The sequence below is a fragment of the Rhinolophus ferrumequinum genome, chromosome 23 (genome assembly GCF_004115265.2).
Source record: "Rhinolophus ferrumequinum isolate MPI-CBG mRhiFer1 chromosome 23, mRhiFer1_v1.p, whole genome shotgun sequence".
NCBI classification, from domain to species: domain Eukaryota; kingdom Metazoa; phylum Chordata; class Mammalia; order Chiroptera; family Rhinolophidae; genus Rhinolophus; species Rhinolophus ferrumequinum.
Window position 1 is genome coordinate 6,679,599 of NC_046306.1, and position 25,968 is coordinate 6,705,566.

Genomic DNA, 25,968 nt, shown 5'->3' on the forward strand with positions numbered 1-25,968 from the left:
TCTTAATCTTTTTCGTTGTGGAGAAACCCCGAGAATGTAGTAAAAATTAGCTGCTGGAAATGAGGAAGAAGTAAGACTCAATTTAAAGTGGTAGAAGTAAAGGCTTCTATACTTTTTGGTTTTAAATACATATATATGTTCTTTGTTTTTCATGCAACTTGAAAAAAATAAATCTACACTGCCAAGGCAATTATTTGGTGAAATGAAATAGTCACCAGTGGATACTTGCCCAATGAAGGAACGTGTAGAGGGGTTAGGATGCCCTAGCGCGCCTGGGTTTTTTCACTGTCATCCTGGAAATTCAGCCAATTCTCTTGAAAATAAATTTTGTTTGGAATGACTACTCTCTAGAGACGTTCTCCCTTTACACTTGACAGAACTGATTATCTCTAGTGGAGCACATGGTTTAAATTTCGTAGGAATTGTGAGGAGATTTTAACTTGGTGACAGATAAGTGTCTCGCGTCCTTCTTTTGATAAGTGAAAGTGCTTCCAAAGACATTGGGACCAAATAAATGGCTTGACCAGCCGATACATCTGCTACCCATATTTGAAGGGCCTACGTTGTGAAAAGGATTCTGGAATTTGTCTCAGAAGACCCACTTTTGAGCTCTAGTCCTGCTGCTTGCTAGCTGTGTAATCCTAACCTGGCTCAACCCAAATCTCCACATCTGTAATATTGGGACAGTAAAAATTCTATCTCCCCAACCCAACATTGAATGAAGGTGTGACAATGCTTGGTAAACCCTGGAGCTGTTATTCCAACGTAGGTGATCCCTATTTCCATAATCACTGCAAGACAGACTGAACACCATGCTTACATTTGTATTATATTGACTGCTTCCTCTAGAACATTTTTCTTTTATTGAAAACAATATATATATCTGAGACAGCTACATGCCTTTGCCTATAAATTTATTAATTTGCTACAAGGCAGCTAGGGTCAAGTTCAATGAACGGTTGGGTCCAATGTTTCTCTTTTAGTCTTGCGTTTTGCATTATTTGAGGTCACATAGTCAGCACCATAGGCTATAAATAGTGGGGTATGTGGGTGTGTTTTGTGGCCTCCCAAGTGCTCTGTTGCTCTCACTCTCTTCAGCTGCTCATACACCAAAACTCTTCCTCCACCCAGAATGCGGTCCCAACTGAACTGAGCTGGCTGATAAAATCTCATTGCTCTGGCCCAAAGAGCTGTGGGGTCACGGGTGGTGAAGCTGGGGCTCAAAAGAGGATTTTGTGAATGTAGGTTGTCCATAACACCCACAAACAGACCTCTTTCTATGAACCTGGTCCTCATACCTTGCTTTTTTAACATCTTTATTCTACTGAAGTGCTTGGAATCACACTTTTGACATGTCTACCCCATTTGTCCTTCTTCCCATTTGGCCCTGGGCAATTTTTAGTATACGACATGCCCCTCACAAAATCCCCCACCATTTGTAACTTGAGTCAACAATTCTGAATGGTTGTGGCTGGGTTATTTTCAGTCCCAATCTCTCCCCCACTTTGGCTCAGTGGACTGGCTCATACTAGAAACTTCTTTTGCCTGGGAGATCTGCCCATCTAGAAGTCAGTTGACATTTTTGTGGGGATACTGCTTCCCTGAAGTTTATAATCCGGAAAAAAGGAGATCAGTGAGAGCATGAAAGTCACTCCGTGGCAGTATTTGCCTTGATTCCAGGAAGCAAAAATGAATTGTTTGTCTTCAGGTATTTTTTTTGTTTCTTTCCCATGTGACAAGATCATGTAGATATTTAAAACTATCGAGGAGGGACTGTATTATCTTTTGGATTTTTTAGATTTTTTCACCTGAATTTTTTCCCTATGTCATATAGACAGTGTTTAAATGCCCTGTCATTGTCTTCAGCAAATGGAGTTGTGTTAACCTGGGTCATTTAAATAGGTCACCATGTTGAAAATCAATGTGTACCTGAAATGGACTACGAGTATGCTCTTTAGCAAGTCAACTTTGAGAGTTTCAAAAAGATAAACATTTATATGATGTCTTGTGGTTGGGGAATGGGGTGATACACCAACAGTTAATTGTCCAAGTGTTTTCATGCACTGAAAAACAACAGAAAGAAATGGATTTTGTTTAAAAACAAAGTTCTAAGCTGTGACTGCTGTTGCCCAAAAGGCACCCAAAATAGAAAGTGTCTGTGATGGACAAGCTGGCCAGAAGACATCTGAGATCCAGGCTAAAGGCACCAAGAAGAAGCACCTGCATAGCCCCAGGCTGGGATTCACCTTTAGAAAATTCTTTAGGCATAAGGTCTGTATCTTGTTAAACTAGGAGGGAAAAAAGAACCCTGGTCTTCACCACATGATACACGTGCCATTCCGTATCCACCCAGCTCCATGTCAGTGAAGACAGAGCCTTGGGTGGTTGAAATCATTAAAGGGGAATTAAAGAGTCTATAAATCAAATTTCAGTAATTAAAAAAAACAAGTCTCCAAAGTTATAAATATCTCAGACGAGTTTCAGGACCAGGGTTCTGAAATTACTCTTCTAACTCAGGATTTCTCCAAATGTTGAAAGTATACATACCATGTTCATCCTTTTTGTCATATATACTATTATTTACTTGATATTTTTATATTGAAGTGGACCTTTTCCTTACTGAAGGGCATCTTGAAAAGAGACTTTATATTACATCATACATAGAAAGCCAGAATCATCATAAGAGGAAGGTAACTATTAATATGGCTAATAAAAAATAAAAGATACTACATTAGAGTTCCCTTGTTTGTGTTAAGCTCTGAATTTAAGGCCCTTTCAAGCTTTATCAAAAGGCAATTAGCCAGCAGTAGAGAAATGGTAAAGACGTACCAGCACCAGACCAAAGTTTCCGCCAGAAGGTTCTTAGAGGGATTAAATGAGAGTTGAAAAAGGAAAAGTGTTTTCACTATTTGAATGTGATTTGGTGTCATACCTCTGTACAGTGTAAAACCTTTTCTGATACCCTCCTTCAATGGTATGCTTTCCACATTTGGGGAAATACTCTTCTAACCTCAAGATAACCATTTTATCTTTCTGTGGTCTGCTCCATCCATTCCCAATATTAACTAAGCTTGTACTGAACCCACCTAAAAATTCAGGCAGAACAAAACAATGAACGAAGGCAGAGGAAGTCCTACTTCCTTCCATTCCCTTGAGAAGGAGGGTAACCTCGGAGTCGGTTTTGGAGATTTCACTCTTCCATGTCTGAGAAGACACCAGTGATTGTCTGAAACCATCAATTAAAAGAACCCCTGCATTGGTCCAGCATGCTTAGAAGTTTGTCTAAAATATCAACCATTCTCCCCTTAGTTGAATGAACTGATTTAAAAAAAAACTTCCCCAGCTGGATGTGACAGTCCCAGGATTGTGGACGCAAATAAAAGCTCCATAGAAAGTTCCACTGGGTGAATCTATATCTGCATAAACAAACTGTCATGAAGCCACTCTTCAATTTCCATACAGGCTTCTCTTGTTCTATAAAGAGAGAAAGGGGTAGGTATTGCAATGGGAAGGTGAAAATAAAAGTTATGGTACTGTATGTGGTAGACAATTTGATAACTGCTCCTGAAACATGACATCGATCTGGAACAAAGGAATCCAGCTGGAAGCCCTCTTGGGGCTTCTGTGAGTCGGGGTCCTTGAAAGTTTAAGAAGTGTATGACTTTCCCCAGCCCCAGATCTGTATTTCATTACGATACTCATTTCACGCACAGAATCTCTTCCCTACTTCTTAAGTGAACCACCCAAGTTCAATATTTCTAGGACTTCCCCAAATCATTGGCCTCACATCCTGTTGGGGTCGCATAGGATTCTGGAACTACTGGGAAGTTGGAGAGGAAGCATCCCTTTCTGGGATTCTGTAATACCAGCCAGAGGACTTTTGGGTTTTGCCCTTGAGTTACTTTCATTCTATTTTTCACATAAAAATAGAGTACGGGGACAATTTCCTAATGTTCTTCATTTTCATTTATGTAGCAGTTTGGATCTCATTGGCTCTTGCCTCCATGTCTAGGCTAGTTTCTTTATTTTCTTCACTTAGTTATTCTTTTGTTCAAAAAGATAGGAAAATAGGGCTCTTAAAACTTACCAGCCAGATTCTATCAGTGAACCTTGTGGTGTGACTATAGGAGGTGTGATTGTCACGCTCCCTGATTTCATTGTAACTAGGACAGAAAGGAAGAAATCCAAGCAAATATAAGGATAAAACATTATCTTCTACTTTTGCTCTTAAAAAAAAAAAAAAGAAAAGAAAAGAAAAAAATCGGCATTACTGATTCTGGTTAATGCGTAGCTCCATTTCTCTGAGTCTCAATTTTCCTTCTTGTAAAACTAATTTTCTTAGTTTAAAAATGTGGAGAAGCCTGGGATTAATAAATGAAATTAGTTAATTGTGATACATAATAAGGGTGTCAGCTTTCGTTAGCTGAATCTGAATCCTTTTTGTTTGGCCACATCACGTGCAATGCCTCAGAATCAGACTTTTTCACATGTCCTGTAAACACTGGACATGACAACATGCACACAAGGCCCAGAAATGCCCCTCTCCCCACTCAGGTTTTCCCAACGCCCACCTGCTCTGTAAGGCAGCTGAAATGTTAGCAGAGGACTCACGTGATTCATAAGCTCTGCCACACATTCATTGTTTTTTGGTTCTTGGTGTAATGTTTACATCTTACTAACACTTCCCTCTCCCACAGCCAAATGTGAACACAAGAGAAACTTATTGTGGAGAAGGTAAAGAAAGTCATCTGGTAAGCGATCTCCAACTCGAATACTTTAGAATTTCATGGGTCGGGTTGCCAGATGAAATGCAGACACCCAGTTAAATTCAAATTTCAGATAAATAGCAAATAATTTTTAACATACATGTAAGTATGTCGTAGGCAATATTTAGGACCTACTTACGCTACAAAATTATTCTTTGTTGATCTGAAATTCAAATTTAACAGGGCATCCTGTATTCTCATTGTTATTTGTTAAAGCTGACAACCCTATCCATGAGACAGACTCCAAAAGATACTGAGGGAGTTTTTATAATCTCCTTTGTAATGCAATGAGTATTAATTTAGTTCACGCTGGCAGAACGCTATTTGGGGCACCTCTTTGGGAAGTAAGGAAGTGGGTGTACAGGAAGAAAAAAGACAAATTAATGTTTGTTGGTGACATTTAATACAGCAGCTATCTCTGTTTATGTACTGTGGTCAAAGACAGTGTTAATATCTAATATTTTTCATGGCCTCCCCTGCCAAGAGCAAGGGCAGTATGACCTCCAACTGTCCCCACCTTGGAGGTGATATTGCCCTTGTTGAGAATGCATGGTGTAGACTGTTCCACCCGTTGGTGGGTAGTGGGGAGACATTTATTCATTGGAGGCAGCATAGTATAGAGTAGTTATTAAGAGTTTGGGTTTGGGTATCAGACTCCCTGAATGCAGGTATCAACGCCACCCCCTTATTAGTACAAACGTGGGCACATAATTTAACCACCTAGGACCCAAATTTCCCTAATTGTAAAACAGACATAACAATTAGTTCCTTCCTTATAGGACTGTTGTTAAAGCATTCAGTGGCTTAGAACAGTGCCCGGCACTGGTACCTTTAATTGTTGTTATTAAATCAAAGATAAAAGTTGGAAATTGTGTCTTGAAGAGCGGACTATGGTCCAAGGGGACTGGGCAGAGAGAGAAGAAGCAGACGGAAGCAAAAGGAATTGGGGAAAACCAGCCAAGCCAGAGGTGTGTGATGGATTAAGTAAACTGGACATGTCCTGGAGAATTTCTAGAACTCCAGAACCCGGGGGGCTTTTCCTGTACCCCCAGGTGGCTTTGGTTGCGTAGGCTGTGCCCTACGAAGGGGAAGGTGTGAGTTGGACAGATCACAGCATCTCCAGGGTAAGAAGCCAAGCAACAGATTTTAAATCAAAACCGCACAGGATCAGTAGGTAATGGACCATCTCCAGTGAGGAATTAGCAGGGTAAATGATTGGCTTAAACCAGCCCCTTTCTTTGAAGTGGAAAGGAGGTCAGCCCAATTTCCAGGTTCTTCATCGAAAATGGACTCCGGGCAATGGGAACCCTCCCGGGAAAGCAGAAGAGGAGGTTGATTTGGGGAGGTGACCACGCTTGGCCACTCCTTGCTCTTTGTGCTTCCGTCCCATTCCTCAAGGTGCTTGTCAAAGGCCGTTAGGGCATGTTGTCCCCTGTCATGGGACACGCTTTCTTCTCCAGTTAATTTCCAGTCGCCCTCCAGATCAGAGCACTGTACCTCTTTCTCAGTAAAGCCTTCCCAAATTGTCAAGACTGAGTCTAAGTCCCTGGTTTAGCTTCATTTGAACACCAGGTCCTCCCGTCCTCTTCCCTCACCTCATAGCACTTATCACAGTTGAAATTTTAATTTTTATTTTTTTTTGTGGAATTATTTGTTCAGCATCTTTCTCTCCAGGAGAGTGTATAACCCCAACACTGAGTCCTTATCATAGGAGGCATGCGATGCATTTTTTATGAATAAATTATACTTTCTCATATGTTTTGAAAAAGAAAACAAGGTACTTGGTGGAGCCCACTTCCCCTTGAATCAGTCCTCTTTAATTTAACTATCGTTTAGAGCTAAGCCAGCACCAGGTGCTGGCCCAAGACCATTTGGACATGTGCAAGTACAGAAACTGATGAGTTCAGCCCTTTTGATTTCACTGTTTATAAAATGCAGAGGTTCTTTTAAGTCCAGGCAGTTTTGTACACTTCTCAGTGGAACTCGTACAGTCTGCTCAGTCAATGATTCCTCCTTAGTATCAAACAACTCAGCATAGAAAATGTTGTGTCTTACTTCAAATAGTCAAATTCACGGTGATTTTGCAAACACCTTTTGGAGAGGCGACGTGCTATGTGGAAAGAGCACTAGGAGGAGCCGGAAGCCCAGATCTGAGGTCACGCTGTGGCCCTTAATTAATGTTGGGCACCGTGGGCCTCAGTTTCCCCATCGTGAAAATTCAGGTGTTGGACCAGATGGTCTCGAAGACTTTTTCTGACTTCAAAAATACTACAAAACTTCCAAAAATTTTTTCACACCCCATGTTTACTGCCAGATTTGTTTTTTTACTCAGAAAACGTAGTCCAAATTCCCTGGGACTTAAAGGGTTTGTGTCACATGCTCCCTGGTGTAAAAATCCTAAAGCAAAAGTGCTTAAGATGAAGAGGTTAGGTCAGATGAACCTGGTGTTAAAAATTGTCATGCCAATAGTCACTCGTGTCAAGATCAATGGAGACTAGAATGCTCCCAACTCTTCCTTTATCCCATGAGTCAGGAGGTGGCAGAGGGTAACAGGCCAGTCGCAACGAGGAAATCAGAGGTCCTGGAATTGGACCTCAGCGTGGCCACTCAGAGGGGGAGACAGAGAGAGGAGAAGTTGGGAGAGAGGGAAAGGGAGGAATAAGGAAGAAAGAGTGAAAGAGAGAGGGAGAGAGAAGGGAGAGAAGGAAGGAAAGAGAGACAGAGAACAGGGGCCGAATGAATAATATTTGACGTTTTAAATCAATTACATCTCATTTAAATGTAGAGGCTGCATCTAAAAGGGAAGAGCCAGGGTTTGTGGTGCTCTTCCAATTCAAGATCCCATCTCTGAGCTCCAATCTATCTGTCTTCTACTTACTTTAGAGCCTAGATGAGTGATCTCCAGGGTATGGGAGGAAAGTTGGAGAACTTCTATTTTAAATTATATTTATTTTCACCCTTCTTTAATTTTGAATTTGGATTAGTAACACAATACATCTTTGTACTATAAACAAATATGCATGGATTGGAGGTTCATGTTCAAGATGTTTTGAGTGATGAGAACATGATCAAAATCATTTGAAGATCAATGGCCTTGGTACAAATTACTAATCTAACAGCAAAGTGCCTCTTGCGATCACCTTGAATCCTAATGTGTCACTTACATGAACATGACAAGTAGTGGTTCTATAGATAGTTTTTCCAAAAGGAAAATTTTAACACAAACCCACATTCATAGTAGAATACTTGGAAAATACAGAAAATTATGAAGATGATAATCAACAAGCATAACCCCAGTCCATGTTAATAAAAAGAGATCCTTCACTTCTGAAATCTGGAGATCATTTTGAATTTGTTTAACTCTATAGAGTGCTGAAAAGTCACCAGCCACTTCCGACAACCTCAAGTCAGACAAAGCCAACTTTGTACCCCAGGAGACCCAAGGAGCAGCAAAGAATCCTCCATCCACCGAAACAGCAAAGGAAGGAGCCAAGGAAAAGGGGGGACCCACCTCTCTGCCCCTGAGCAAACTGTTCTGGAAAAAGGTAAGTCCCGTTTTCAAGACGTAGAGAATAATTAGGGCTAGATGACTTGAAAAAATGATTTCTTTGATGTACTCAGTGGTGTATGGAGTTTCTTTGTCTTCTCCAAAATGACTTCACGAGGCATGGAGTTGGAGCCTCCGAATTTACTCCTGGGAAGAACGAAAGGCCTATCATGTCACAAACATGTGTTTCGTGGCAAAGTAAAGGAAATGAACAACTAGAATTTTTCATTCTTGGAATTACTCCGATTCGTGACAAAGGGCTGTGGTATTTCACAATTTCAGTATCTTTCTTAAGTCATCAGTATTTATTCCTCTTGGTTTCCTCTGAGTGCTCTCACCCTGGTAAGATGAACTACCCCTGGGCTCCCTATTTCTGGGTCCCCAGCCAGAGATAATCAGTCATCAAGAACCATTAGGCTTCACTCCCCTTCTGGAAAAGCAAGGTGTCCACCAGTTCACCACCAGAGCTAGCATACAGCGTGGCCCGTGATAGGAAAATTCAAACCACCATCTGATTGTTTTCCCATCTAGAATTAAGGTGTGGTGCAAGGAAATGGTTTGGGTGGGGCTGAGTAATTCTGAGACGTATTCCTTGATCATCAGTAAATCCCAGCTGCCTTCAGAACTCTTGCCTGTTTTAAATGTGGCCCAAAGATGAGCAAGAAGTTGGGGGTGAGGCAATGGGATGTAATTTATAGAGCTGGAAACATCTAATTTAGTCATTTCATCAAAATCCACGCCAGTTGGCACACAAAACCAATGCCACTGTGATGTTAGTTTTATTCTCTTATCCATAGTCGGGCTGGATTTCTGAAACTCTTTCTTGTGTGTTTCATGTTGTACAGAAATGTTCCTTCTAGGGTCTGCCCAGAACACAAATTCCAATACTTAATCATCATACGTTGGATGATGTCATTTGGCATTCTGTTCTGATCCTCTTTCCTCACCAACCGCTGCTTACTTGTTTTGAAAAATCTTTGATCAGCAATCTAATGCAGAGAACAATTTTCAAGAGAGTGATGTGCATACATTGGTGACAAAGTAGATGAGTTAGGTGACCCATATTTAAATATTTATATTTAAGTTATCATATATATACATATATGAGTGTACGCATATATATAAATTTCAAGTGTATTAGGAAAAATAGAACTGGCACATTACACTTCATTTAATGTAGATCTTGCTGAAGGCGAGACTGTATGTATTTAGTTTTAAAAAGTAACCCAATTAAAAGGAAAGCGTTACATAAATAATGGTACAGATATGATATGAAGTAAATAATGATGTGAAGTGACTCATGGTAGAATGTGGGTCCTCCAAGAAGCAGATACCAAGACAGAATGGATGTGCAGGAGATTTATGGGAGGAAAATGAGAGAGAAGGACAAAGGGGAGGGTGTAGGGGTAGGTAGGGAGGGAGCCTGCCCACCACAGTGAGGGTCTGACCGCTGTGCTGGGAGGGCAGGGAGGAAGACGGAGATGGAGGACTGAGGCAGAGGGAAGTCCCACTGCAGAGCCCGCCCGTTCCAGGAGCCCTACGGTGGCCAGACACAGCCAGCACCCCCCGCGCTCAGTCGTTGGCTGGGAGCTGCCCTCAGCATCACCACACTCTAGTGGATGCCAAGGTCATGGCCATCCGAGGCTGTCCGTGCAGGGAAACCTGAGTGGCACATTTCCACCACTGCTATGACTGCCGCATACAACATGGCCAAAACCAACCACACAGGAGGTCGACAAATGACTGCACGTTGAGGAACGCTTACCTAAGAGTTACAAGCTTGTTGTCAGACAGATCTGACTTTGAGTCCCAGTCCACCTTGATGAGCCTCAGTTTCCTAATGTATAATATGCAAATAATAATAGGATGCCTGTCGTGGAAATGAAGTGAAGATGAAAGGAAATAATGCCGGTAACACTGTGCCAAGCGCAAAAGTAGCCAGTGAACAGTCGCTGTTTCCTAGGTCATTGACTTCCTTGTACTCAGGGGGGTTGAGACACAAACCACATCCACTGCTTTATCTTTCTGTCCCATCCAGTTTGGGGACGCTTCTAAGCTACTAAGGCTCAAGTACTTTATCTTTCCTTACCTTTGCGATCTATCAAGAGTAAGTTGGGTCTTTGAAATTCAAGCTATTCCCATTGAAAATAAAGGGCAGAACCACACGACATTTATTTTCCCAATGAAAGAAATTTCATTTATTTCAGTTTCGCTGTTTTGTCACCATTATCTGGCTTTATTTCTTTAGTACATTACAAAAATAATGCAGTTAAGAGAATTTGAAAACCAAATCACTTGTTAATCTTGTCTTTCATCCAATCCGAAAGAATAGGTCTATACGGAAGTCAAATAGGGAAGAGTCACCCATTCGATAGTATCTTTTCATGTTCTTTGTACTGATTTTTTTTTAATGCTAAATACTTTGTGTTACATACTAGGCATTGAAAGAACAGCAGTCAGCAGATCAGCTGGCAGTCTCATGGGGGAGCTTATGTTCAAGGAGGAAACACAATGGAGACCCTTGTTTACTTTCAATTAGAATAAGTTTGGGTTATAAAATCATTCCTGTAAAGCTTTTTTGAAAAAGACACAGAAACACTAGAAAATTCTGATATCTCCACTAACAAACCCACAGTCCAACACGCTCTAGACTTGGGTTCCAATGAGGTTTGCCCTTCCATGGATCAAACGCTAAAAGGGAACAGAAGTCTGGCCCCTCATTACCCATCTTTGGGTCCTTATACTAGTTGGATATTTCAGCCACCACTGACATAAAGGTTATGCACACCATAGGCCCATGTGTAAATGTACAAAAATGTGCCAAATGATTTTGTGTGTTTCGTGGACACAGTCCTACAAATATAATCAGTCACCTAGTACGAAGTTATCCCCTTTTCCATTCTAGCCCAGTTCCTCTGATGGCAGTAAGAAGAAAGTCTCTTCTCAATATTAATAGGCATTTCTCACTCTGCTAACACTTGCTGGTCTCCCTTGTTATAAAGGCTTAAAAAATAATTAGAGCTTAATAAGCATTTTTCCTTTACGCATTGCCGTTGTTTTAATGCATACTTCTATTTGCAGCACGAATGCTGATTCTGCATTCACTATGATGATAAAATGCTTCCTTTGAAAGTATATTTATTTGAGTAAAAAGGTAGTCAATGTAAAGAAAAATATCAAGTCAATCCAGGTGGTCCCTGGACAGGTCAAGAATCGTGACAGTGGTGGGCAAATTAGTGAAGTTTGAGAAATGCTCAACTGGACTAATTCCGAAAATAAAGAATGTTTTGCTGGGTAGTATAACTTTAAAATGTGAAACTGCAATTTCTCTTGGAACAGACAGTATTCATAATGCCAATTTTTGAAACACCAGAAAGATCTGGAAGTCTGAAACCATAATGAAATGACGGAAACATCGGTGTCCAGAAGGAGCGCCTGCTGCTCTCTCATCCTCACCTACGTCAAGTTCCCACTGTCCTTTGGGATTCAGTGAGCAATCAATGGCCAAGAGCTTTCCAGAGACGGGAAGCCAGAGATACAAACTAATCTCATTACAACCAAGGGGGACAGGCGAGAGGCTTTGAAAAACTACAATTGCTATTCTTAAATGGTGGAAGGGGTTTCTCAGCCTGGTGTAGACAGTATACTGACACATGAAACTTCTGTGGCTGAGGTTTGAGGAGGTCTGGCTTTTAAAATATTGTTTAATTCTTTACCTGTTCATAACATTAAGTAGCATGCAACTGGTCTCAGACAGAAGGGATGTAATTCTGAGAAAGCTACACTTCTGAATGCTCTGTGATTTCTTGACCATCAGAAGCATCCAGAAAACCCACGATCCTTTTCAGGGACATGTTCATGCACAGGTAAGCTTCAGTATGAGAAGAAGATAAATAGAAAGAAATGATCCATGTGGAAGATCTCGTCTAGAGAAAAAGCACGTCTGGTAGTGGAGAAAGACACTCACGGTCACCAAAACACTGTGCTTCTGATTCGTCAAGTCATCCTGGCAGAAGGGGGAACACGTGGCTTTTAGAACTATTTCCACCATTTTCTAGCTGTCCCACCTTGAACAAGTGACTTCCCCTCTCTGTACGTCCATTTCTCACTGAGTAAATGAGGATCTCCATACTTACCATTTGGGGCTACTTTCAGTGAAAAATGATACAACGTGCCAAGTGCAGAAGATGTATTTGCAAATATCAGTTCCTTTTTACCCCTTTTCACTGGATGTTTCAAAGGTAGAAATAAAGGCAAGACTTGGAACAAATGAGGTATAGGGAAGACTTCTGAAGCTGGAATCCAAGAGAAGAGATGCGGGCGTCTGTGAACACCTTGAAATCATCTGCAAAATATTTTGTTCTTATTTCCTTTTGTGGGAAGACAGTCCAGATCTGTCAAGTGAGTCCCTCAAAGCGGTCTGCGAACACCACCACCACCACCACCCAAAAAAGTTTAAGAACGACTGCAGGAAAGATGCTAAGATAAGCTCCAAAGCTGGAGCTCGGCAGACCAATAATGATTGGGGCATTGACTTTTGATAGCATTGGGATAACTCCTCTCCTATTCTGGACAGGACTGTAACAGTGTTTGAAGTTCGATATGTTGGACCCCAGCCCACTGGCCCCCAGAGAAGTGTTTTCGCTGCACTGAACGTTGGCACGATGAAATGGTGCCCATTGAGAGCTGACGTAAGAAGCAGCTTCTGATGCTTACCACTGTGCTATGGCCAGGATAAGGTTGAGGGTCCTGCTTATTACACAGTGCCTGCTTGCTTTGTGAGGACCGTGGGATACATTTCTCTGCACCTGTTACCAGAATTTTCCTGAGCGGGTCCTTTGTTTTTACCTAGCGGTGCCTGTGTATTGCGTGATCGACCATATTTCCCTCCGTGCATCAGCTACCCGAAAATGTCAAGGTAAACGTGTTCCTTAATCACACCCAAGACTGTGGTTTGTTTTCGGTAGCGACTCCTCTCCTGACTGCATCTGCGTGTTAATTTTCCCTTTGTTGCATTTGAAACTGCATCATTTATATTATCTTACTATACTGTTTACACTTATGTAGGCCTCCCTCAAATTCTTTTTGGGTCAAGGTACACACAAGCAATGTCCAGGAATGGTGACACAAGGCTGTTAGCCCGGGTTCCTGTAACATTCTGACTCTTGCTTTTGTTTTTATCTTCCCTTTAGTCAGTTAAAGAGGATTCAGTCCCCACAGGTGCAGAGGACGATGTAAGTTATGCCTTAAATGACAGAATCATTCCATTCTCATCTTCTGCATGTTGGACCCCAGGGCATTTCAGCTCTGAAGTCCTGTGTTCTTGCATGCTCCAAGTTTATTCATCTGCTGTAGACTCTTTCACCCGTATATATGATTAGGGACCCATGGGAAACGACTTTGGGTGAACGTTTGCGATGCCCATTGAATGAGTGCAAACTCAATGCAGAATCACAGCATACACTTCAACAATTTGTTATTATTTAGGGGTTGAAAGAGTCTACTAAACATAAGAACCTCTTTATACTTCCTTACGGGACAAGGATGCTGCACCCTCTGCTTCACTCTACTTTGGTTGCTTCTTTCACTTTCATTTCCATGACAACCCAGATTCTCTACTAACTGTGGGTGGTACGCAGGACAGGGAGTTGCGTCGGGCATGAAAGCATCTTGCTGCAATAGATACTGAGACTGCTGATTTCAGGCTGGAGAGCAGACTCCATGAGTCTACCCCTGAGAGCCATGGGTTGAGTCTCACTGTCTTTTGGAGTCTTTAATCTTCTAGAGCGATGGTCAAACTTTTCAAGACGGTGCATTCATGGTCATAATAATTTTATCTAGGGGTAGCTCAGTTGGTTAGAGTGTGGTGCTGGTAGCACCAAGGTTGCTGATTCAGTCCCCGCATGGGCCACTGTAGGCTGTGCCCTCCTTAAAAAAAAATAAAAACTGAAAACAAGAAATAGTTCCAGGGATAAAGAGGTACATTACATAATAATAATAAGAGAATAATTAAAAAAAAATAATAATAATTTTATCTACCCCTTAGGGTTCTTGTGAGAATTAAACGAATAATGCACGTAATGTCAGCGCGTGAAGCATAGGAAGAATTCAGTAATTCAGAGGTCAGCAAACTACAGCTCATGGGCCAGTTCCGGCCCATCACCTGTGTTTGTATGGCCCACTAGCTAAGAAAGGTTTTTACATTTTCAATAGTTGGGAAAAAAATCAAAAGAAAAATAATATTTCATAACACTTGAAAATTATACAAATTTGAAATTTCAGTGTTTATGAATAAAGTTTTATTAGAACACAGCCACACTCTTTCCTTTACATATCACGTATATGGCTGGGTTCCTCACAATGACAGAGTTGAGTCAGAGTTGAGTGGTTGCAACAGAGCCCTTTGCAGGAAAAGTTTGGCGTCCCCTGCAGTCACCGTGCACGCATAGGAGTCGTCACATTGTGAATGAGGGCTTCCCAGTAATCAGTGATTACATTTCCTCGGGAAATTATGCATCTCACCAGTGACTCCATGCCCACGTGGAGTGAAGGCATATATGAAACAATTTTCTCCTCCCAAGTAAGAGAGATGGCATTACTCAAAACAGCGCATAGGACGCTAAGCCTTCCAAACAGGACAATTAGGTGTTTTTAAACATATTGTAAGTTGGTTAATAAGCAACTTCTTCTGGCTAAAATATGGTTGAGTTATTCTGTTAAATTTCTCTACCACAGGTTTCAAAAAGCAATCTATCTGTCAATACAAAGCAAAGGACAGAGTGATTTCAGTGTTTCTCAAAGTTTTTTCAGGAAATGAAAAATACGACTTTTGAAGCCCATGGAAGTTGAGCACTTTCCTAGAATGAGCTTCTGGTCTTTTCAGAGTAAAATCTATTTATCTCGACTACAGAAGTTATCTAATCCTCCAGTTGTAATCTGAAAATGTTTTCTCTGTTGGTTAATTGAGTTAATGTTCTAACTAATGGAGGAAAAAGTCTTCCCAATGATCTATAAAATCAAGGAAATAAGTAGTTCTATTGTTTATCTCTCTTAGTAAGTAACCTCCCAGTTGCAAGTAAAAGAAAACCCAACTTAACCTGGATTAAAAATAAAATGGTTTTTATTGGCCATCATCAGTAGGAAGTAGAATTGGTTTTAAATAAATCTTGGTTCAGGGCTCTCCCTTGGCCCAGCTTTCCTGGTTTGGCTCTATGCTCAGCTTTCCAATAGCACATCACCCAGTGGAGGGTAAAGGAGAGATTTATTGAGTAGCAGCCGTACAGGTCCTGGAATTTGTTCTCTTTCGTTGGCTCACATGGGTTCACATGCTCTGTCAGTCAGCTTCGGCCAGGCTATGTTGCAGTAACAACCAAGCCCCAAGTTTCACTGGCTTTCAACAGCAAAGATTCTTTTTTTTCCCTTACTCATGCTGCATGTCAGCCGTAAGTTGGCTCTGGGTGGTCCTTATGGCCTCTTCCTGCTGAAATCTAGACTGAAGCAGCCCTTTGACAAGGACATGCAGCTGAAGTGGCAGAGAGGAAATACCGCCATAGGGGAATCGTGCAACGGCTCCAAAAACTTTCACTCAATCATAGTTTCCATCATATCTGTTCACATTCCATTCGCCAACGCAAGACACACAGCCATGGGCATGGATGTGTAATTATTTTACAGAAAGGGAGTGAATAACCAGGAAAATAACACAATTGGCCACGTACTGCCATCCCCAAACCTACAGGGTCAAGGAGCTAGATCATGTTGACTGGTTTCATGCTCAACTGGCTTCATCCAAATACGCAGTTTTAAAGTTAGGGAGGATTATTCCCCCAAAGCAAAACTGGAGTTCTGTGAAGAGAATGAGGGGCAAGAGTTACTGGGTAGAAAAATAAAATCGCTACCAGGTCTCTGTCATCAGTCATGTTATAAATCAAATCGGAAAGAATCTAAAAATGATTCTAAAATAAAACTTTTTAATATCAGTATTATTATGTCATGCATGAAGTTTAAGTGGAAGAAATCTATCTTGTTACACGTCAGTTTCCAAAACTCACAGATCCGGTAAAAACTGTATAAGCCAAATTTAACAGTAAGTAAGGCATAATATTTGGGGCAAAAAGGGAAACTGTATTTTGCCAAAATATGTATCTTCCTGCAACATCTAATAACCCCTACTGAAATCAAGCAAAGGGAATTTCATTCTAAATTATAGTTAAAGCTGTCTTTAATTATGTCCATTAAAATATGCAGATGCAATCATATATTCTAAATAAAGAATAACTTTTTCCAAAGCCGTGGCCTGGAAGGAAATCGGGAAAATTTGATCCAAATAAAAATCAAATTCTTATGTCTGTATGAGCAAATCAGCTCCCAATTTAGCTCAGATCTTTCTGGGTTTCCACACTGGGTGTCAGTGAATTTTCCTTGGCTGCTGAAAGCCAGCTTCTTGGCCTGACAGCATATATAGGAGTAGATGGGAGTCATTTATTTTATTTTATTTTATTTTTTGAAGAATGGAGTCTGTCCTGGGATTTATAAGTTGACATCTGTCAACATTTGGAAAGGCCCAGCAAGAGAACTATTGGCAATCCAATGAAGTTGATTTATAAACGTATTGCCATACAATCTGATCATTTTATTATGTGAGTAATTTTCCCTCCCAGCTCTTATACACACAAAACAAGAATTTGCGGCTTCAGAGACAGAATAATTCTGAACCCAGAGTCAGTGAGTCAGACTCTTTCATTACCTACCTAAGGGCCATGTCTCATGCCTCCACCTTTTTTCCCGTCATCTCAGATAAGGTTGGCACTTACTATAATATTTGATGAAATACCAAATATTTGATCAAATACTTACTATGATATTGATCAAATACTTACCAAAGTATTTGATCGTGATCAGTCAAAACCAATAATCCCATGTTCTTCACCAATAATTAGTCTAGGGATAAAAACAAAACCTACTTTGGACCAATGAAATGTACCCTGAAGTAGGGGATCAAAATACAGAGGTTCGTTTGGAGCTAATCTTTGGTTGTGACCTTCCTTCCTTCTTAGGGCATTTGTTTGAGGGTGTGATGTCTGGACTTGTGGCAGCTACTTTATATCCATGAGATAGCAAATAAAAGGATGAAAATCTAGCATGCCAGGGAGAACAGAGCCAAAGCATAGAAAGAGTCTGGCTTCTTAGAGACATTGTGGTGATTCCAGATAACACATGCCCACGGAGTAAATAGATCTCCTAATGGCACAACTAACAACCAGTAGTATTAACTGAGTGCAGACAGTGTGTCGGGCACTGTTCTAGAGACTCCCCATGCATTGCCTGATTTGACTCTGACAACAACTTTCTCATGTGTCTACTCTTCCCATTGAGAAATGAGAAAACATAGGCACAGAGTGGGGACCCTCGGTTCAGAGCCCCTGGAAGGGGTAGGTAGAATCAAGAGTTAGACCAAGGCAGGCTGGCGCTCGAAGCTACGCTCACGATCACTATGTCAGACTGCCTACATTCCAGCCTTACCCCGGGACTCTTGGGGCTGAAGGTTATTTTTTCAGAAATACAACTGGATTAAGTCAGGCCTAGATGTGTCAGGCCATGTCCACGTTTGACTGCCAATCCCGTCTCTTGTTAGGCTCCAGCCTCAGCCTGGATTCCTAAAGAGAGGCTTGGGTCACAGGCTGGCAGGCCAGCAGCAGCAGCCTCCACACGAACGTGTTTTATTTGACCTGAATGTCTTTCGATGGGGCACCTTGACTTTTGATCACCATGGTCCTCTTGTCCTCTTGATCACCATTTCGTCTTGTCTCTGATCAATGTCTGCTGCCATCACCTGCCTGGCCTCCTGGGGACTCTTGACTCTACCTCCCCATGCTAGATCTTTGTTTATAAAGTGAAAATGTTCGACGTCGTGTCAATATTTTAACACACGGAAGGTGGGGAGAGACAGCTGCAATTTAACAGCTCTGTTTTGGGGTGTTCCCTCCTCCTGATTCGGGAGTGGGCAGAGTCAGCTTCTGGTTTTCAGTTGACAGTTAACAGAGATGAAGGGTCCTTCCCAATGCGGATCCTTTGGGTCATTTGCAAACCGATAGTATATTCTGTATGAAGGGTATATTGTGGACGGATGGTTTGTCCACAAGCACACTGTGTTTGTGGAAATAAGTTCCCTTCCCTACTCCCTGACAGCACAACCGAGATTCTGAAGCAGCTGAGTTGGGGCTGGCGCCAGGAAAAACAAGCGCCGAGGTGCCTTGCGCTCAAGAGTGCATTCCTGTGAGACAGGGAATGGCGGGATTGTTAGGTCAAGGGCCAGAGAGTCGATATATTAGATTTTGCAGGCCGCATACAGTCTCTGTTGGATGCTTTTCATCTTTTAGGCTGTTTTTTTAACAACCCACTCGTAAAATCCATTCGTAGCACAGGGGCCATATCTAAACAGACCCTGCGATGGATTTGGTAGTGGTTGACCCATCCCTGCCTGAGGAAACAAACAGAAAGGAAGTTATAAAACCCTCTCCAGGCCACTTCACTCTGTCCTGTTGCAGGAACCAATGCCCATGCAGAAATTGTCCCAGATGTGACTGAGGCACAGCACAAATGCAGGGAGTCACTGCAACGGGTCACGTCTTAAGATCCGAATGCAACTGAACCAGACCTCGCGTCTTTGCGCCCGTGGCTGGCTAGCCTTACCCCACAACAGACATTCACCAGGCACTGAGTTCACTAGTTACTTCGCAGGAACTATAAGCAACTTAACCAGAGCTTTCTTGCGAAGGTCATTTTTCTTCTGAAAGCATGAACTTCAGTTAAGCAGCCATAGCAAATGACTGGTCTGGGGTGAGGTGGGGAAGCGAGTTAACTGTTAAGCCGAGTGACTTTCACACTATCCCGTCTGCATAGAGGACAGTTTCTCCACAGTCGCAGGACAAGTAGGATGTGGAATGAAAGGTGTCATGGTCGCCGTCTCTAAGGTTGGACTCTTAAGGGAGTGACTACTCCGGATTGTCACACAAACCAAAGAGACAGGCCTACTGGAATGGAAGGGGTTTGGAGCATGCTCTGAGGGGGCAGTCCCCAAATGGGACTTCCTGTCTAAGCCTTGTGCCTTCATAGGGCAGGAATTTTGCCACTTCCAGGTCAGTCTATTTGGCAGTTGTTCAGAAATTGGCTGTTTGAGAGCACATTCGATGACACGAATGGTCCATCTTGAAGATGGGCCTCTGTGGAAATGGTCAGAGATTCAAACTGATAGCAAATATGTGGACAAAGGGGCAGCCAGGACCCCACTTCATAAAACGTGTTTTGGAGGAATGTTTTTTGGGTTTTTTTCACTGTCTTATTCCTGGGTAAAATAATCCAGGTGGTGTGTGAATCACCAGTAGAGGTTATAAAGTCCGAGGAAGTAGCCTCCGCCTTACAAACAGTGGATCTCAACGAAGAAGGAGCTGCCACTCCAGAACCCACGGAAGTCAAACTCAAGAGAGAAGACCGCAAGTCATCGAGAAACTCCCTGATGGCATTTCTCAGACAAATGGTAAGCCACTTGCTTCTGGCACAGAAAAAACTGAAAAACCTAGATCAGCTTCCGAGAATAATGACCGGTGTCACAGGTGGCATGAGATGTCATTGTAGGTAGTATGGAATATGAATTGTGCAGTGAGAAAATTCCTTTTTGTGCTTCCGATTCAATCACAGAGAAAGTCTCAGTTTATTGCTAATATTCCTTAACCTTTCTTTAACCCTGACTAACTCCTTTGTAACGAAGAAAGAGCTGGCCTTGGGTCTTGAGTTTTAGCAGACAACGTTATCTACCTAGAAGTTAGTATTATTGTTTGCTTTTAATTTTATTTATTTTTAAAGGTTCCTTCTGTTTATGACAAATGATACTCCTTTTTTTTTTTACTATGGTAATTATATGCCGTTTCCTTTGAAAATACATTTATTTACATAAATAACATAGGCATTTATTAAAGGATTAAGCAATAAATAGTCAAAGTGATATGTTGATATTGGAAAATTCTGAAGGTGACATGTGAGTGCCACAAACTTGGACAAAGCTGACTTTTAGATCATTCAGATAAGGGAATGACAACATAATTTTCTAGTAATGCATAGGTGTAACTTAGTTGTTGAATTTGCCATGCTTTTAGTTTGTGTAGCATGGAAAAAAATATGGGAAGACATCTTTTGGTGTCTATGAAGAGTCATGTATATTAACTATCTAAATATCCAGGAAGTTAATATAATGAAATAAAACCCAAATCAGTTGGAAAACCAAAAAAAAAAAACAAAATTCATGTAAAAGATCATTGGTTTAATTCTCTTTTAATGAAAAACAAGAATTTAATTCTAGGGTGCCTTTATTTTCAGAAGTATTTGGGAATTTAATCCTTTGAGAAAGCAACTCTATTTTCACAGGCCCAACCTGTTAAGGAATACTTTCTAGTCCGCAAAACAAAATAAAACCCTTCTCAGTGGGAATTGAGGCATATTAGAAATAACTCTGTTAGAAATTGTTGACAGGAATAATTTCTTTTATTGTTGGGTTCTCATGGAATAAGATACACAAAGTAACTAGTGGGCAGCCTGTATGGCTGGAAGCCCATCTGGATTCCTGACCATTTACTCTGCAATTTGGCATTAAAAATGGGGATCAAGATTTGAGATTTTTAAACCAATTTTTACATGGTGTCAGGAATGAAAAGGACATTTGGCCTATTTCTGGCAAACCATCTACATTTCAGATGGGATCCCCAAATAGCTCATCATAACATTGAGGGTGGTCCACCTTTCCTATTGCGGAGTGGAGTTGAGAGATCCCCCCAAAAAAAGAAAAGCAAACAGGATGACTTCCTCTTTCAAGTAACCAACCTGAGATGTCTTTATTTAAGAGAGAGGAAAATATAAGAGACTCCAAATAAAGAATGAAAGACATCTAAACCACCCATTGCATCCATTCCAAACAAACCCTTAAATTCTAATGAGGTCCCATATTATATAAATTCATCCTCCAGAGTTATCCATCACATGTTGCTTGGCGATATTTTCTAGCAGTAGAAACTGGACTAAGTCTGAACTGTTAGGGGAACAAGCTTGGAAACCTAAGAGTCCTTTGGAATTGATTTTCCATAGGCGAGGGATAGAGGTAGAAAAGGATACATTTTCCCGAATCAATCCTCAGTGGATTCATAGTGTCAAGCCTCCTAATGGGCATTGTTCTTTTTACAACAATCACATTACAACAATCACATCACAACGGTGATGCCTGGGAGTGTGACCATTATTCCTTTTAATGGTCAAATTCCAAAGCTTCCATGATTGTTGGGATTTCTCCTGAAATTCCAATTATCCTAATGATTCTTGTCTTGCATTCTGTTCCGTTTTCATTATAACTTTATATTACCATTGTGATTCATTGAAATCCACAAAAGACATGGGTTTCCTAGTTCACCGCAATCCCCACCGCTCCCTATTGTCACACCCAGCCCAGTTCATTCATTGCTGTTACTGGCCCTACCCCTGTGGGTATTTGAGTTTGCAACCCCTGACAGAGAGCCGCCTCATTCTTTATCACAACTCCATGGAATCCCGGTCTCTGGATTTATCATCCTCTGATTAACCCTTGCTCTACTTGGTTTGTTTCCAACCTGTTCCATTTCATTCACGCCTTCACTTCCTCAACAATTATTGAGCACCCACTATATTCCAGGCACTAGGGTATACAACAGTGGGCAGAAATGGATATGGTGCTTGTCCTCATGGAGAATAAAGCCAAAGGAGGGAAGCAGGCATTTATTTTTAACTCTATGCCATATCCAGTGAGCTCGCACCACGTGTCTCACACACATGATCTCAGCCGCTCCACGAACCTGCAGGAACCTCCCTGGACCCCTACTTTCATGCAGCTGTGTTAAATATCCCCACAGTGCAGACTCCTGGAAGTCAGCTTCAGCAGTTATTTTCAGGAAACACATTCAGGTAACATGTCATAGCTTCCCAACCAATTTAAAGACTTTTTGTATTTATGCAAGAAAGAAAAAAAAAAAACTCTAAGGGCTTGAAACTAGACACAGCATCTGGCCTATCACAATGGGATTTTTTCTTTTTTTTTTTTCTTTTTTTTTGAGCCAAATAAGGGCATGTTTCAATTGATTTTAGATATTCTTCGCAAAATACAGCTTTTTAAAAATAATTGATGCAATAGAACACTCAATTTCAAGTACGTCACCCTTGTTTTGTGATCTATGTCTCTATTCATCAGATCATTGATTTTCCTACCTTCTAATCTTTGCCTTCTTTAAGTTTCCTTCAGATGAGGTATCTACCATCCCATTGCAGAGGAACTCTTGGTTGACTTTAGAAAAAAAGAAATGCATTGCCCCGTTCATTTCTAAAAAAATCCTTTTCTTTCCAGAAATTGACCTCATAAAAGTAAAAATAGAAAGCATATTTCAAATAATTGTATTTCAGGGGGGAAAAAAAACAGAGTCACATAAGCCCTTACTTTGCATTCTGCACGTGTAGATATACCACTTCACAAAAACCCTATGGGCTCCTACAGTCTTTCAACATAATTGCAAGGGACAGCTAAGTCATCTGTCATGCCCTAAAAAGAGAGAGAGAGAGAGAGAGAGAGAGAGAGAGAGAGAGATTCTTCTGTGCATTCATTCAACTGTATGTCAAGAAATTGGATAGTTGAAGTGCGAGTATATTTTTATAAAGTGAGTGGGTAGAGAGCTGTGTTCAGGTACCCACAAACCAGGTAGGCAGATGAAACCGTTAAGGTGGTAGATAGAAATACACATATAGGTTTGGTTTATAATTTGTCAATATTAATAACACCTTGTACTTGAAAAGTGCTTTTCTCCTCCAAACTATTGTCACATGCATTGTTTCATTAAATCCTCCTCCAGGCTCTTTAGATCACTAGTTTTGTAAGAAATTCTTTGTTAGAATAACATTCTCAGGCTTAGATAAGAAAGACTGTGAACTTCAATATGGGGCAAATTAAAGTCCCAAAAGAGGAGACAGCTATGAAATCAGAGTTTTGGGTTGATTCCATTCAATCTGATAAATCTAAGAAAACCTGTTGAAATTTACTATCTGGAGAGGAAAAATAGACAGTGGCTTATAATAATTATAATAATAATAGTTATAAAAAAAAAAAACAAAACAAAACAGGAGTTCTCTAGCCAAAGTTCTCGATCTCAAATTCTTCCCTGAGTATTTAAGTATGAATACTGAGCTACTCTTTCAAGAAAGATTTCTGAAAGGAGCATTTGTTTGGGCAGTTCCTGTCTACACCAATGGCTTGCATTTTTATCTACCCTTAAAAGGGATTCTATAGTGATTGGCTGTTCTCAGTTATGAATAGTGATAATAATAGCTACCACTTATTGGTTACATGCAAATGGCATGGCCGGCTCTGTGCTGATAAGCGCACGGCATGCATTAACCCAATTATTAATAGAAAAACCCTGGGAAACAAGGCCTCTTCCTGCCCCACCGCGCAGATGAAGGCAGGAAGACTCGGAGTGTTGACGCGACCTGCTCAAGGTCAGAGAGCTGCTCACTGGCAAAGCCAGAACTCAGACTCGGACTTCTGCTGACTCTAAAGCTCACTCTCATACCCCTGTTAATTCTGCTCCCCATGCTCCTGGCAGCTGGGTTGCTTTGAGAGTAAATGGAGGTGGAACAACCACAGTTCCATTCTGGTGATTCTCTTACACAGTAGTAATGTTTTCTGTGGAAACATCACTTCTGTGTGTTGGGCTTACCTGAAATTACCTAAAATTACACCCACCTGAAATTGCAAGGCAAAAGAGAGAATTAATACATGACTTACATAAAGCTGGGACATCGCTTTCTGAATATACTTGTCACTAAAATGAGATTTACCTCTGCTGTATAATTTTGTTTGAATTGCCCAATTCCATTTCAAATGAAGATCTTGGGAAAACACAAAACTCGGACACACAGCCTTTGTTTCTCCTGGAAATTTCTAGCAGGTCCTATTCCTTGAATTTGTTGTAATGAGGCTGATCTAGTAAACAGTCTTGCTGATATGCTCACACTAAATTAAAACATCATCCCAATTCTTTGTCTTTTGCATCTCAACTTAGGTTCGATTAGATGTCCATCAAAATACATTTCATTCCTTTCAAAGAAATGTGAACTGACCACCAAACATTTTCACTAGAATTTTGGATATCTCAGAGATATAGGAGTATATTGGATATGGTTCAAACATTCCTCAGAGTACCAAGCTATAGGAATGCGTGACACAACGAAAGGAATAGAAAATGACTTTATTAACATGCAAGGGTTGGATGTCACAACCAGATGCCATCTGCACACTGCAGGCTGGTGCCCGGACATGTTTCCCCTTTCACTCTCATGAATGAGAATAAACTCCATGAAGGAAGTTGCCAGTATCGTCGCACTGGAGAAATCTCTGAAATTACTTAATAGTCTTCAGACTGTCCTTTAAAGTATTAAATAGCCTCTGAGAGAATTTCAGTCTCCTTCAACAGTAACTCTGCTATTTTGGACAGCTGGAAAAAATAAGCTTCTGTGGTCATGGTCCCTTGAACACAGAGCCCAACATGAACTATTCTAATCTGACTTTGAAAGAGGGCTCTGCCAAGATGAGAGAAGAGGGATAGGAAGAAAACAAAGGAGGGAGGGGGGAAGGAGGTAAGACAGAAAGGGAGGGAGGGAGGAATTGTTCATAACGATTGTCATTGAAAAGACCTCAGATGGACTTAATAAAACGCCGAGGGTAAGCTCAGCCTACAGTCACCTTTGCATAAATACAGGTTTATATGCCTCAAAATGAACAACAGAGAAAAATCATAGAAAAGCTTGAGATAGTCATGTTTTCTTTTTAAAGGTTGAACTTTTTGCAATGATCTCCCTGACAGCCTGAGGGTCTGATTTCAGGATGCCAACCTAGGTCCATGGCTGGGGAGAGAGCCTTCTGATTCAATCCAAATTCTCCGGGGGTGAGCAAAGAAAGGGAGGGGGGAAAAACGAATATAATATTAAATGTCAACTGTAATTGAAACAACAAGAAAAGAAAGAAAGCAAATTTAAACCTTACTCGGACAGAATATCTAAGGGATACCAAATGGAAACAACTAAAGGGAAGATAAAAAATCTGTTTCTTAAGGGGCAACGGTGGTAAAAATTCCCTGCACGACTCCCACTGAAAAAGGCATTTTGTTTGGTTGGTTATTTGGTGGTTTGCCATTCAACGTTCCCCAAAGGCTGACTAATGTGGACATGCCACTATACTCTAAATGACACTGGGCAACGTGTTTGAGTAGGAAGGGCTCTTACCACACAGCCTGAATTCTGGAGGCCAAATGAAATCCCCAAGTGACAAAACCTTTGAGTGAGATGGGGAGGCTGACAGAGCTGGTTGTAGGGAGAGAAATAGTAACCAGGAGAGTCCATTTCTTTTTCTAAACGTTATAACAAGTTCCCAGGTGATGCTGAAGCTGCTGGTCCTGCGATCACAACTGTAGAACCGTTAGTGTCTGGGTTTAAGGAGCCAAAGCAGTGAATTCAACTCCATGTAGCCCTGTCAGTGATGCCACTGGCCAAAGGGGGCGCTAAAAGGCGGGGAATGGAAAGTTCAACATACCGCAT

At 41.2% G+C, this 25,968-nt stretch overlaps 1 protein-coding gene across 14 annotated transcripts in view; it reads left to right on the forward strand.

The window, feature by feature from the left end:
* BCAS1 (brain enriched myelin associated protein 1) overlaps nt 1-25,968 on the forward strand; it is an 84,331-nt gene that overhangs the window by 44,308 nt on the left and 14,055 nt on the right. For 3 of the 14 annotated variants that reach the window (XM_033094933.1, XM_033094930.1, XM_033094934.1), the window contains exons 7-11: nt 2,137-2,271; nt 4,698-4,751; nt 8,135-8,311; nt 13,506-13,547; nt 19,676-19,849. In XM_033094933.1, the coding sequence (XP_032950824.1) occupies nt 2,137-2,271; nt 4,698-4,751; nt 8,135-8,311; nt 13,506-13,547; nt 19,676-19,849 (582 nt within the window). The remainder of the gene's footprint in view (nt 1-2,136; nt 2,272-4,697; nt 4,752-8,134; nt 8,312-13,505; nt 13,548-19,675; nt 19,850-25,968) is intronic. The other 11 variants (XM_033094937.1, XM_033094943.1, XM_033094939.1 and 8 more) reach the window with 7 other exon arrangements.